The sequence below is a fragment of the Rhinichthys klamathensis genome, unplaced genomic scaffold (genome assembly GCF_029890125.1).
Source record: "Rhinichthys klamathensis goyatoka isolate OS25496 unplaced genomic scaffold, OSU_Roscu_1.1 h1tg000402l_1, whole genome shotgun sequence".
In the NCBI taxonomy this organism is placed as follows: Eukaryota; Metazoa; Chordata; class Actinopteri; order Cypriniformes; family Leuciscidae; genus Rhinichthys; species Rhinichthys klamathensis.
In genome coordinates this window covers 1-15,228 of record NW_026606903.1, presented here as the reverse complement: position 1 = coordinate 15,228, position 15,228 = coordinate 1, and the positions used below count along the sequence as shown (strand labels likewise).

Here is a 15,228-nt window from a genome sequence, read left to right as displayed (position 1 = left end):
CGATTCATATGAACGATTCGTTCACGAATCGGACAATGTTAAACTATCAGAGGTGGTGATGGTGCATAGAGCGTAGATACTAACGTACGGATACAAATCTTGACAATATTGAGGTATTATATTCCGTGTTCCGGCAGAGCTCTGTTTTGGTTGTTGCAATGCTCACTCGTTATCATGTTATATGGCTCTTAGATTGTCATGGTAAAATGTTGCAATAATTTTAAAGGAAACTGTTGCAATTCTGTGTTTTTTCAGAAGCTACGCTACAGGCTTCTGTTAAGGTGAATGAAGTCATCATCTATTGTAATTCAGTGTGTGTGTGATGATTTGCATATCTTTTGGTTCACTTTTCAGTGAATGGGGTCCCGTTGAATTCCTGTTCATCGTTGTATTAAGGACGTTCTAAAATAAGGAGGGCAATCATGACACCAAAACAAACAAGAGTGATGGTCCTCAATGACATGGAGAAACTAGACAGGACCCTGTTCCGTCTGGACCAAGGCAAGTTTCAGCTCACGTTTAACTCTTTGAATTGTCCTGAGGCATGACAGAAGGACTACGGTAGTGTATTCATTGTAGTGTGATAATGGCCAGTAGTCTGTTACGTGCGGAACGTTTGTGCTTATTTATAGACGGTGGTGTTCTCAGGAGCCAACTTTATTAAGTAGGCTACCTATTCATTCATGCACTAATAAAGAGTAAATATAGCAGAGGAGTTTGGCACTGGCTATGATAAATTTGAGAGATGTAATCTGCTCATTGTACGATGAATCCAGTAAACAAATCTTGTTCAGAACTTTTCACTTTTAATCCCATGGATACTCTTATGAAGAGGTTGTCATTTGTATCAATGTATTATGTTCAAATTCATGTGCGTAATTTTCCTCAGATACTGTTAATGCATAATTTCAAAATAGTTGAATATAGTTTGTGTCTAGTTTTTATCTGATTTGCATATGCTAAAGCTGTGAGATAAGCTGCTTTTATTTGCCTTTATATTAATAATAATAATTATATAATTAATATCAATTATAATATATTATGTGATTATTAATAATATTATGAGCCCTATAGATCCTTCATAAGTACATATGTTTTTTTCTGATGCTAACTCTTCTTTTTGGGAGTGTATCATGATAATACAATGCTTATTTTAGAGACTACTATGATGGTAAAACCATGTTACACTTTAAGGAACTTTGAAGTACCATGTAAATATCATAGCATAATAATGAGTATTACAAAGTACCATCATATTGCCATCTGATACTGTTACTATGGTACCACAAGACATTGAAATATATTTGAAAAAAGCAAGCTTGTTAAATACATATATCATGAACAGTTTGTGCCAGGTTCCACCAGTATTTGTATCAATTATTTTTTATTATTTTTTTATTGTAACTCAAAAACCGCAAGATCTGTGTCATGAAGCTTATGTTGTGTTTCTGCTCAGGGTTTGAACTCCAGTTTCGCCTGGGTCCCACTCTTCAGGGGAAACACGTGCAGGTTTACACCAACTACCCTGCAGAAGGGGAGCGCTTTGAGCGCCACAAGTTCCAAGCTTTAGACTGGATTAACCCTACTGGAAGACAGGATGATTCGGACAAGTTCTGCAACCTTGACCTCCAGATTTCAGGCTCATACCAGTATTATTTTGGCCATGGGTGAGTTAGTTGCAGAAACATTTTTTTTTTTAGTATACTGTCAGTTCTGCATTTAAATATTGTTAAAACTGTACAACAGGTCCTTGTTCATTTATTTTTTTACTCTTCAGAGATAAGGAGAGGTCTGGTGGTGGATATATTGTGGTTGACCCAGTGCTCCGGGTAGGGGTGGACAACCACATCTTGCCCCTAGACTGCATCAGTATCCAGACATACCTGTCCAAATGCCTCGGCCCCCTGGATGAGTGGCTGGACAGGCTTAGAGTTGCCAAAGAGGCAGGTAAGAAGACAGCTGGTGCTATATTAGTTAGTTACACTTACAATTTTAACACTTACAACTTTAAAGGAGTCATAACCTAGTATTACCTTGGATACCCACGCTCTATTATAGTCTTTCAGGCCCTTCGAAAAAAGAAAAGTGAAAAAAAAAATAAACACAGCTCCTCTGACCCTTATTTCTGAATGCATTATTGTCTCGCGAGATCTGATGCGATATTTTGGCTGTCGTGGACGGTCATTTTAATAATGCAAATGAGGGGCGCGTTGATTGGTGGCAGGAAGGAGGGGGCTTGACACCGCAGGTAACTTCAGCATATCATTCCAAAATGACGTCATGGCGCAAGTTGTGAATGAACCCGACCTGGCCGCGACCTACGGAATTCAACCATATATGTTTGAGCCAGACTCTGAACCAGAGCTGGAAACGGAAGATATAGAGTCAATGGAAAAACATCTACATCAACATGTCTCTGAATGAATGGTAAAGACAATCATTTTGACTGAGACATACATTAACATCAGTAACGAGCTAAAACGTTTGTTGCTATTTTCTCCCACATAAGTTTACCTTTTATTTAATGTAGATTACATTAACGGAGATGTAGTCTACTTTTTTTCATCAGCTTACAGTGGTTATAGAGATCAACGTTTGCTATCATGTGTTGTTTTTGCCTTGTTTCACGTTGTGGTTTTTTAGACATTCAATATTTTTCATCTACAGACATGTAACGTGATGTTTTTCTTTATGTTTATTATTATTTGACTGTTTGTTTTATTTATCTATCCTTATCTATTATATAAAAAAATCAATACAATGATATGTTGTCATTGTTATATAATATACAATTATATGAAATAATGGCTTTATCATTTTCTTGTCTGTTTATCACTGAGGGTGTGTAAAATGTTTAGCGCAGACACCTAACGTTGAGCCAGTTGATAGGGTTGTTGGAAAAGCGTCATTAAAAATGATTTTCATCCACTGGTCCCTGGTAGTTTGGTCCGTTTTTGGTAGAGAAAACACATTTGAATGTTGATTCTGGCAGTCAACCACAGAGCAACTCACGTGTGCACTACATTTCTGCATCTTTCTTGACTGAATATGAGGGGGAGAGGGGCAGGGCGGGCTTCCTGCAGCATATGTCTGCGGTGTCCATATATGGTATATCCTGCCCCGTCTTGACGTCAAGTCGAGGTGAGAAATTAAAATCTCGTATTTGAGTGCGCGTGCACGTGGGCTGGTTTACGAACCCTGGGGTAAACAAACGCTTCACTTTTGAATATCGGCTTCCCGGCCAATGTATAATCGTTAGGCAATCATAACATACATTGATTCTCGTGGAAAAGTGAAAATTACAGGTTATGACTCCTTTAACTCCATTTGAACTTCTCTTATCTCCTTCTCTGCAGTCTATTTGATTATATGAACAAATCAATAACCAATAACTATGCAGAAACTGAACAAATAGATTTAAAGAGGTTAAGTTAGTCAAAGCTAGTTAGGTCAAGTTAGTTTTTCCAAAGTGAACATTTTTGAGTTCTTTATTTTAGAATAATGACCATTAGAGATGCTTGGGTCAGCTCTAACATCACCCGAATCTACTGTTAAAAATAAACCATCCACCCGCCACCCATCCGAACTATAGATATCTGCACCCGAACCACACCCGATCGTCACAATACAGTTATTCAAATTCTCAGTGTTAAAAGTGAGATGACATGGTAACATAACACTGAAGTAGGCTGAAGTAGACTGAAGTAGGCTGCTTTTAATTGAACATTTGTTTAAGGTAAAAGTTATTTACAAGTAGTCTAAGAATAGTTTCTAAACAAAAGCTTGCCTCTAGTTCCGCCAATTTTCCGAACAAACACAAAAGAAATTAAATATGTTCAGTCCAAGCAAAGGCTGGATATAGGCTTTATTAGTTTAATGTCAGATACATACTGCGGTTCACAGCCATTACATATCACGTACCCAGCACTTAATTCATCCTGGTTAGCTATTTCACTAAAAGGCTCCCACTCGAATCTGTTTAGCTTCCACTAACCCTGCAATTGCATAGTTTATTGAGAGTCTGCAAATTAGTGCCTGACCAAAAAATTCAGCTTTTAACAATTTAATATTTCCATCATTATGCTGGAAAACTCTCCTATCAGAATAATTTCTGTTACGCGTATGTATATTTTTAGTTAAAGCTGTTAAGTTATTAAGCAATATCTTTTTTTCCTTTGTGTTTTATATAATGACCACTAGGAGGTGATTGATGCATACTATATGTTTTCCTTGACTGGTTTTCCCTGAAGAGATAAAAGTTGTTGTTGAAAACAAATTAAAGGAGTGACGCACGTTCGTTGCATTTTACCATGAAATGAGAATTCCGTGTCTTATCGTATTAATGTCAACACATTAACGATTTATCTCTTTAACCCACCCGATATTAATTGGAATATTATTATCCGCAGTGCATTACTAATGGCCGTATATAATCATACACTGTAAGGTCTATCATTGAAATGCACGTAGATCATACTTTGCCGGTTTTATTACATTGGTAAATTAACTGAAATATCTCTTAATATTCAGTTAGTATTCTGTTTCAAAGTAACTGATTTCATATTAAATTTCTATTTTTTTAGGGTATAATATGATTCACTTCACACCACTGCAGACGCTGGGTGAGTCTCGCTCCTGTTACTCCCTGGCCGATCAGCTGGAGCTTAACCCAGACTTCTCCCCTCATGGACAAGCTTACACCTGGACAGATGTTGGCAACCTGGTGGAGAAAATGAAGAATGAGTGGAATATGCTTTGCATCACGGATGTGGTTTACAATCATACGGGTGCGCGTTTTCCTTTTCCGTTTTTTATTATCTTGTTTATAGACAATTTTGGTACTTTTTAACTTTTAAAATATCCTAATATCTCTGATGCATAACCGTTATAAAAGATTGTCAAAAGGCTGTTAACTAATTTTAGATTAAGTATAACATATCACACCCACAGGTCTTCTCAAAAGTATTGCATGTCAATTATCCATTTGCAGGGTCCAGCTATAGTGGGTTCTCTTATTCCAATGGAAAAGGCCACAGTTCCAAAGTGAATGACTGTAATCTCCAGTAAGCCCCCACTAAAAGCCTTTGCATTGACTTCAATTCTAAAAATAGTTTATTTGCAGAGGACAGGACCTATCGGTGAAACATTTAGCCTGTCTGATATAGTGTGGTTAAGCTGTTGAATGGACCCAATATGTGAGCAGAATACTAAAGAGAAGCACTTTAAAACTTTCTTTCAGACAAGCTGACTGACTGTGAAGGTTTAGAGAAGGCTAATGTGTTTACAGATGAATAACTGCAGGGGAATTTGAATTGTTTACTTGTTTTGCGTAGTCTTGTTACAGAGCTTCTTCAGTCTCTGTTTGACATCTCTAAGCATGTCACTATAAGATCATGTTTCTTTTTCCTTAATCTTGTCTTGCTGTGCATGCATGTGTTAGAGTAGTCAGGCTTAATAGAAAGCAAAGTTCATAGTTCATTTCTTTCTACCAGAACTCAGCACAGCTAAAGGTCAGGGGGTGTGTGATACCTTATCTGAAGCTGTGTACAAATGCCAAACATTTAAACAAGGGGAAGTCCAGTGCGGCATGGTATATGTGTGTATTTGTGCTGGTTACATATATACAGTTGGGTCCAAAAGTCTGAGGCCACATTATGAATCTGAGAATCAAAGTCCAAAATACGTATATAAATATACAAACATTTATTTGATTAAAAAATATATAGTAAAAACTGTAATATTGTGAAATATTATAAAAAATTATTACAATTTTAAATAGTTGTTTTCTATTAATATATTTGAAACTATCATTTATTCCTGTGATGACAAAGCTGAATTTTCAGCATCATTACTCCAGTCTTCAGTGTCACATGATCCTTCAGAAATCATGCTGATTTGCTACTCAAGAAACAACAATTAATATACCGTTTCTAAAAAAAAATTGTGCTGCTTGATATTTTTGTGGAAACCGCAAGACATTATTTCATGATTTTTGATTATTTGAAAGTTCATAAGTACCGCATTTATTTGAATCTATGCATTTATTGTAAATACTGTCTCTTTAGAACCAACAACTTTTAATTGGGGTGGGGGGAGGGGGTGTTTCAAGTAGAATCACCAATTCAGTGACTTGCAGTGACTTATGTGATGCCCATTTCATCTTCTAAGTCCTTTTTAATTTGTTTTGCATTACAATGTCATGATAACCGCTATGTCTTTTAACCGTCTGCCATTCTCAGCTGCTAACAGCAAATGGATTGAGAAACATCCTGAGTGTGGTTATAACCTGGTGAACTCTCCTCATCTGAAGCCGGCCTGGGTGCTGGACAGGGCCCTGTGGCACGTCACCTGTGCTTTAGCTGATGGCAAATACGAAGACAGGGGTCTCCCTGCCCTAATCCAGGATCACCCGCACCTCCATGTGAGTGAATCGCTTTCTGTGAAAGCCATAGAATGGAATTCATTTTGAAGTCTAAGGTGCTCTTATTTCCTTCAAAACTAACTGCAATGTGTTTTCACTAGGCCATTCGTGGAGTTCTCTGGCAGGATGTGTTTCCCAAAATTAAACTGTGGGAGTTCTTCCAAGTCAAAGTGGAACCGGCGGTGGAGCAGTTCAGAGCTTTACTACAAAGCGGTGAGTTCCTGGATGGTTCTCAGACACTTAGGTTAAGAGAAGTGAAAATGTTAAAGTCAGCATGAAATGGAAGTTGCGATAGTCTTTTGTTCACTTTTGTGATGGATATCCAAGTGAAACGGCTTGTTGAACAAGGAAAAATGCAGGACGGGACTTGATTCTGTTCATCAGGGAATCGTTGGAGGGTTGTGGTTTGCTATTGGTTGATCTCATGTGAGTGACAGGTTGTCCCTCGCGCCAGTAAACACGTCATCAGAGAAGAGATGTCTCTGCAATAGGGGGAGGAAGATATTTCGAGATTACAAGGGCACATGAATTAAAAAAAAAATATGTGCACAGATTAAAGGGATAGTTCACCCCAAAATGAAAATTCTGTCAGTATTTACTCACCCTCATGTTGTTCCAACCCCGTAAGACTTTCGTTCATCTTCGGAACACAAATTAAGATATTTTTGATTAAATCTGAGAGCTGGATCACTCCTCCATAGGCTTCTTAAGGGATCGAAACTGACCGGCCCAAAAGTTATGAAAGACATCGTTAAAATAGTCCGAGTGACTACAGTGGCTCAATCTTAAATTTATCAAGCGACGAGAATACTTTTTGTGCGCAAAGAACAAACAAAAATAACGACTTTATTCAACTATTCATTTCCTTCTCTGTTGGCCTCGAGATTTCACGTTGTAAAACTACGCAAAGCTTCTAGGTTGTACGTCACACGCATCACACACATGACCAGCGTCGGCCAATAGTGAGCCTACGTGTGACGTGCAACACAGAAGCTTTGCGCAATATGACTACGTGAAATCTCACGGCCGACAGAGAAGGAAATGAATATTTGAATAAAGTCGTTATTTTTGTTTGTTCTTTGCGCACAAAAAGTATTCTCGTCGCTTTTGAATGAAAGAATTTTCATTTTTGGGTGAACTAACCCTTTAATCATTTATAATAAATACTTCAATATTCCATAAATTATTTTCTTTCATGGTGACTTTAAAGGGTTAGTTCTGAATTGTTAGTTCTTGTCTGTACAGGAGCCAAACCTGATAGGATCAAGACTGATGACAAACAACAACTGAAGATCATTCAGGACCCTCAGTACAGGCGCTTTGGTAACACAGTGGACATGAACTCCGCTTTAGAAACCTTTGTGCCCCATGGGTTAGTATGCTGATGCACATTTGAGCATGTTTTCAGTGTAGACCTGAGGGGTGCAAAACTCAGTTCCTGGGGGTCCACAGCCCTGCAGAGTTCAGTTCCAACCCTGCTCCAACACACATACCTGTAGTTTTCAAATAAGCCTGAAGGACTTGATAAGCTGGATCAGGTGCGTTTAATTAGGGTTGAAGCTAAATTCTGCGGGACTGTGGCCCTCTCCAGGAACTGAGTTTTGCACCCCTGCTGGACACTGTTTATTATGCTTTATTTGGTATTCTACAGATGAATTATAAATTTATGTTGTTGTAGGAGCAGTCCTGGTGCCATTGAAGATTGCTGTAACTGGCTGAGGAGGAGACTAGAGGAAATCAATGGTGAACAGTTTCATGAAATGAAGCACCATCAGGAGCAGGTGAGTCTCTCTCTCTGTAGAATTACCTCTAATTTAAATGTAGTCCAGTGCAGTAATGTAACTTCTTTACTCTCAGGCTACCAACTGCATTGATGGAACCGTGAGCTATGAAAGACTGGCTGACCATGGACCCAAGTTGGGCCCCGTCACCAGGAAGCATCCTCTGGTTACCAGGTAGCACAGTTCATTCCATCCGCCTCTGCTGAAGTTTTAGCATTATGTTCCTTTGTTTAATAAAATTAATGTATACAATAAGGGCCGTAGCTAAGGTATCCGGAGCCCCGGTGCGGGTTGTTGTTGTGGGTCCCCATCGGTTGGGCCCTAGAATCGTCACCAACTTCCGGCCCTCTAGCGATGTCCCTAAATATAATACAATATATGTAATTATGGTGCTTCTGAAAACTTTTGTCTTTATGCAGATATTTCACTTTCCCATTCGAGGAGGCAACTTTGGAGGAAGATCTGGAACTGATTAATCAACCAGAAAAGTCATGTCACTTCCTGGCCCACAATGGCTGGGTCATGGGGGACGATCCTCTGAGGAACTTCGCAGAGCCAGGTTTGATAGAGTTTTGTTACATGTTTTCTTTAATTATATAAAATATAGTAGTTTATATACGGACTGTAAAGAAGCTTAAAATAAAGTTGCATGTTGATTTATTAGGTTTTTTCTTCATTGAAATGGCAATTTTGAAAGAGCTTCTGAAAAAAAAGTTTGTGGTCAGTAAGATTTAAAAATTTAATTAAATAAATGAATTATTTTATTCAGCAAGGACGCATTCAATTTCTATTTAAAAAAAAAAAGCTATTCATCATTGAATACAAAAAAATATTAGGCAGCACAACTGTTTTCAACATTGATAGTAATAAACATGTTTCTTGAGCTGCAAATCAGCATATTAGAATGATTTCTGAAGGATCATGTGACACTGAAGACTGGAGTAATGATGCTGAAAATTCAGCTTTACCATCACAGGAATAAATTACATTCCTTAAATTTACATTTATTATACATAATATATTTACAAAGTTTACTTTTATTTTTGATCAAATAAATGGAGCATTGGTGAGCATAATAGAAAAACATTTTAAAAAAATCTTACTGACCCAAACTTTTAAACAGTAGTGTAATTAAGTTTATTGTTTAAAAGGTAAAACTATTCATGGCTAAATTAAAAAAGAGTTTTCATCTACCATTAAGACTTTAATATTCTCAGTTCTAAAGTTCTCGCTTTTAACCATATTTAAGTCCACTCCTCAGAAATACACAGATTTCCCGCCACAATTACTGGGGGAAAAAAAAGTTTGTAAAAAAGTTTAAAAGTGTATTGTAAAAATGAATTCTGTCACAGTGGATTTGTAAGATGGCAGTGATGTCATTCTGACTTTAAACACAAGGTGGCGATATCAACACATTTCTAAATCCTAATCATTGACAACACTTGCCAAACCTTTTTGGCAGTGAGGTGAATCAAAGTTGCTTTTTCATCTTCTCCTCATTTTGGTCAGGGTCCAATGTCTACATCAGGAGGGAGCTGATCTGCTGGGGTGACAGTGTTAAACTGCGGTATGGCAACGGGCCCGAGGACTGCCCCTACCTGTGGGCCCACATGCAGAAATACACCGAGATCACGGCCAAGCACTTTGTGGGAGTGCGTCTGGATAACTGCCATTCAACTCCACTGCATGTGGCTGAGGTACAGCGGCAGTGTCTAAAGATGGATTATTACTTTTGGCTAGATCGCAGATAAATAACCTGTTTGAGATTAACTATGTGTAAAGATGAATATTAGACATGGGGGGCAGGAATGTTTTTTTCCCCTACACATTTTGATATGGCGAGCTCGTTAGTTACTGTCTTGGTTAGTACGTTTTGGCTGCTGACTGTTCCCCATCCACCGATAGCTCCGTCATTTGCTGTACTTCACACTAAGAAATATTAAGTGTGGCTTATTCTCTGTTCTATGCTTATTGATAAATCAGTGATGTATAAGAGTCATGCTATGCAACTGACGCCTTTTCCAGTTTAACATGGTGATTTTTAAATTACAAAAGTTGGTCCCGCTTTATATTAGATGTCTTTAACTACCATGTACTTACATAAAAAAAATGTTTGGTACAATAAATGTACTTATTGTGTTCATGTTGAATTGCAAAACACATTTGCTGCTATTGAGGTGGGAGACAAGTAAGGTTAAGACAGGTTTGGTGGTATGGGTCAGGGAAAGGCAAAGGAAAGGTCAACAGTGTAAATATAGATGTAATTACAGAAATTAATTGCAGCTGTAATTACATGCAGGTATGTACAATGTAAAAGTATGTACTTTATGTACACAATAAGTGCATTGTAACAAATGATTCATTTAAATGCTAGTACATAGTAAAGACACTTAATATAAAGTGGGACCCAAAAGGTTTCATACGATTTTAAATCTTTTATTAGACAAATTTATATGTTTGAATCTTAATAAATTGCATTATAAGTCATGTTGGGATGTAGTTATGCCCTCAGAAAGATAACAGGGTTGGCATGATGTTTTTCAATTATCAGTTTACTACACACAAACATAGTAACAGATCGTCTCTTAAACAATGTTTAAAAAGAGACTGACTTTTCCTTAGTTCTAATAGTTGACTTTTCCTTAGTTCCTATAGTTCACTTCTTTAAAGTGATTCTGTCATTAAAATAATGTTGCATAAGCATTTATTGAAAATTTGAAACCTGGGGACAACTTTAAGTCTGCTTTTCTTAAGACTACTGAAAATGTAAAAATACAGAAGGCACAAAGACAAATTGATAGCTTTCAAAATGTGCATATTTGCTAATACAGTGAGAAGTCGAAAGCAAAGGGCAAAAGTAACCTCATGAAAAAATAAAAAGTTGAAACATGAAATAAAGCTACATTTCAAAATTTGTGCGTTTCTAAAAATATCTATAATAACACATATACATTTGTAAACGTTGTTAACCCTGGAATGCATAAAGGGGGTCAAATTGACTTGGAATGGTGTGATTTTTGAAATATTTTATCAATGAAAACAATTATTTATTTGATATTCCATGACCCTCATCAATTTACTTTTCATATTTCTTGATCATAGGATTGGGATTTTTGTATTACTACCTCTAGAATGCACAAAGAAAGGGGGTTAAATTGACCTGTATTCATTTCCTATGGAATTTTGACTCAACGCAGTATCTTTTTTGTCAACAATACTTATTTTCTTAAAATATGTGTTACTTAAAAATATGTTTTTACTTTTTGTTTTACTCTGAGCCAAGAATTTGCCTCAGACACCAACCCTGTGTCTCAACACGCATATGATACCTCCCTACTTTATAATAGGTGAAAAGCAGTATGTTAAATGAGTAGTATGTCTGAGTTCACGGCATTCACACAAAACAGTAGGCAAAAAAGTATCCGGATTACCTACTACTTCTGCCATGATTCTGAAGATCACATCCAATGGACACTTTAACATTCAACAGGGAAATGAGGCAACTCACTCTATAGCTCACATTACAAGTGGCGGATGTAGTACATTGAGACTGCATTAATACTATACACATTCATGCTTGATAATATACATATGCACATGCATACTTTTGTAACAGTCATGTAGTTCTTCATCAAATGTAGAACCTACTCAAGACAGTATATGTGATTTCAGGCTATAGGAAAGGTCAGCTGAAGGTTCAAACAAAGGTGCATCTGCCCAAAAGTTATGCTTAGAAAGGTCCAAATCTTATGTGAAATGTTCTGTCTTTGTCTGAAAAGTTTATTTTCACAATATTCTCTAGTAGTTTAGAGTTTAAGAAAAAGTACAACTGCATTTAAAATATCATCTTTTGTAATGCATATATACAAGAAAAGTGGACTGGAATGTTTGATATATTAAAACATTAGTGTATCATCAATTATTTTGATTATTCCATTAATAGGGCATGTATTTTTGAAGAAAACCATTCATTCCAATACAGGTCATTTTGACCCCCTCCATGCATTCGTGTTGATTCATTTATGGTTTATGCATTCTAGGGTTAAAGTTATTTTAAAACACATGTACTGTATTTAAGGGACATGAATGAAACCCATCTAAATGTAACATCAGTTGACGGTTTTCTAGGCAGCAAAACTTCTGAATTGTATCACATGTTGTGCCCTGCAGGCCATGCTGGCGGTGGCCAGAGCAGTCAGACCCAATCTCTATGTGATAGCCGAGCTCTTTACAGGCAGCGAGCTGATTGACAATGTGTTTGTAAACCGGCTCGGAATAACCAGTCTCATCAGAGGTACTGATGTCTGTAAGCATGACACTAACAATGTCTTATCTGTTTGTTTTTCTCTTTTTGCTCTGCATATCCTGTCATTCCCTCTCTGAACTATCATTCCTGAATATTTACATCCTAAAACTCTCTCCTGGACCTTGTTTCCTGTTCACTCATTTTGGCTTCATTTGAGGCATGACTCTCCTTCTTTTCTGAACCCATTTTTTTGCCCCTCACCTGACATACTAACACCCGTGGTTTGGTTTCCTCTTGGCTGTGTGTCTTGCACTAACCCTGCTTGCTGCAGTTCATGCTGGATGCCGCCCGCACACTGAGGCCTGACCTGTACGTGGTGGCCGAGCTCTTCACGGGCAGCGAGGAGCTGGATAATGTCTTTGTGACTAGATTAGGAATCTCCTCACTCATCAGAGGTATGGCCTTCTAATAACCCAGGTCTTTGACAAAATTGCATTGTAGCTCCTTTATTATATTGTTTGTACATAAGTGTATAGTGTGAAGTCTAACACTATTATCAAACATCCTGAATTGTTACCATTCAAAAGTTTGGGGTCACTACGGATTGAATGTTTTTTTAAAGAAGTCTCATGCATCCGCAGTTGAAACATGGCTGTATTTATTTGATCAAAAATGCAGTAAAAACATCAGCTTTTCATCATTTACTCGCCTCATGTTGTGCCAAACCTGTATGACTTTTTTTCTTCTGCACTAGAACTTAAAAACTTTAAAAAGGACACAGAGCACCATAAAACTAACTAAAACTACCCTAAAAGTAGTCCACATGACTTGTGCACTACATTCCAAGTTTTCTGGTGTCATACAATATAGTTGGGTAAGAAACAGACTGGATTTGAAATTTTTTACTGAAAATCGATTCATTATGAATCACTTTTTTCAGTTGTATTTTTTCAATGAATAATTTGATCTGATTTGATCTGCAAAACTGGTACGAATTATTTTTTTGTGTACAACTTAAATGAAAGTACAGGTTTGGAATGACCATGAATGTGAGTGAATGGTGATGAAGTTTCTATTTTTAAGTGAAGTAATTAGCACCTATTAAAGTGCCCCTATTATGCTTTTTCAGATATTAACTTTCATGTAGTGTGTAATATAGCTGTTTGTGAACATAAAAGTTCTGTAAAGTTTCAAAGATCAAAGTGCACGATAAACAGAGTTATTGTCTCCCAAAAGACAGATGCGATTCTGAACTGCCTGAAATGAGTCGTCAGTAATTCCAGTCTCACTTCCTGCACGAACTTGTGTAGGTTTGTAAAAAATTGCATTATCTCAGCCTATGGTCATCATTGGCTGCCTGCGAATAACGTCTACTTTAACCCTACTTAAATACTGTAGTTGTAGCTGAGGCCTGGAAGTGTTTGTGTTTAGAGATGAGAAGACGCTGTTTTCTGCACTTTAAAAGCGAAACCACTTTGCATGCAGTTTCCAAAGGATGAGGACTCGGGCTCAAATTGGTAAAACCGACACCATCATTAATCTGTACTGTTTGTTTCACTTTGTATACAAATGCTGAGGAAGCCTCCGCAGTTGAAATTCATAAATGTTAATTGCCGTTTCGTTTGCGATTCAACCAATCTAAACAGACTGGGCCATCTGACCAATCAGAGCAGAGTAGACTCTCGGAAACGAGACAGAATCTCTAAAGTCCTTTTTTTTTTCAGAATATTTTAGAAATGAGTTGATCTGCAATGTATATTATGAGAAAATGAAAGTGCTTTTTTTATTTTGGATTCATCTAAACCTATTGTAGGAGACCTCCAAAACAAAATCAGGAAACGTTTTAATAGCATAATAGGGGCACTTTAAACTGATGGAGTATTGATACTTTGCATTGCGTTACTTGTCATTCCTTGTGCTGTTGTAGAGGCGATGAGCGCAGGAGACAGTCATGAGGAGGGCAGGCTGGTGTACCGGTACGGAGGGGAACCGGTAGGGGCTTTTCTTCAGCCCAGTCTCAGGCCTCTGGTGCCCAGCATTGCCCACGCCATGTTCCTAGATGTCACACACGATAATGAGTGCCCTATTCAGGTATAGCATTTTCAAACACGTTGAATTACATTAATGTTGATGGAGCTTCTTGAATGAGTTCTTATATTGATCTTCTGTGTTGTAGGTCCGCTCTGTATATGATTCACTGCCCAGCTCTGCTGTTGTTTCTATAGCCTGCTGTGCCACTGGTAGCACCAGAGGCTATGATGAGTTAGTACCCCACCAGGCAAGATAACAACTTCACACAGACTCACATGGATTGAGTTCCTTTTTTTGAGTACATCTTGAAAGCCCTTCTTTTTTGTCTCTACCATCAGATCTCAGTGGTTTCAGAGGAGCGCTTTTATAGCAAATGGAATCCTCAGGCTAAGCCATCATCCCCTGATGAGGTCAACCTGCAGTCAGGAATCATCGCCGGAAAGCTGGCCCTCAATCGGCTACACCAGGATCTGGCTGCAAAAGGCTTTAACCAGGTAAATGCAGCCCTAGGGGTCCACATGTTTATGCCACATAAGGGGCTTTTGCACTGGAGGAATGTTTTCATAGTTCCTACAGTATAACTATTGGCGGAAGTACCCACTTTTTGGCGTTTTCACACCACAGGAACTGGGAACAAATTTAGTAAATGGAATGCCTTTTGGGGGGACTAAATTAGCTCCTACTTCAGAGTAGTGTCTAACCCAGCAAAATAGGAACTACCAGTGACAAAACTGTACGTTGATTGGCCA

General features: G+C 37.8%; 1 protein-coding gene across 1 annotated transcript; it reads left to right on the top strand.

Moving 5' to 3' along the window:
- Positions 1–20: 20 nt before the first annotated feature.
- Positions 21–15,054, top strand: agla (amylo-alpha-1, 6-glucosidase, 4-alpha-glucanotransferase a; the record flags this gene model as incomplete). The annotated part of the gene is made up of 16 exons (XM_056234717.1): positions 21–113; positions 355–501; positions 1,457–1,667; positions 1,778–1,947; positions 4,584–4,787; positions 6,240–6,421; positions 6,523–6,634; positions 7,667–7,793; positions 8,100–8,202; positions 8,279–8,376; positions 8,622–8,761; positions 9,712–9,899; positions 12,373–12,496; positions 14,376–14,539; positions 14,625–14,726; positions 14,818–15,054. Coding segments are annotated over exons 2-16 (2,241 nt in total), but the record flags the coding sequence as incomplete, so codon positions are not given.
- Between the last annotated feature and the right edge of the window lie 174 nt (positions 15,055–15,228).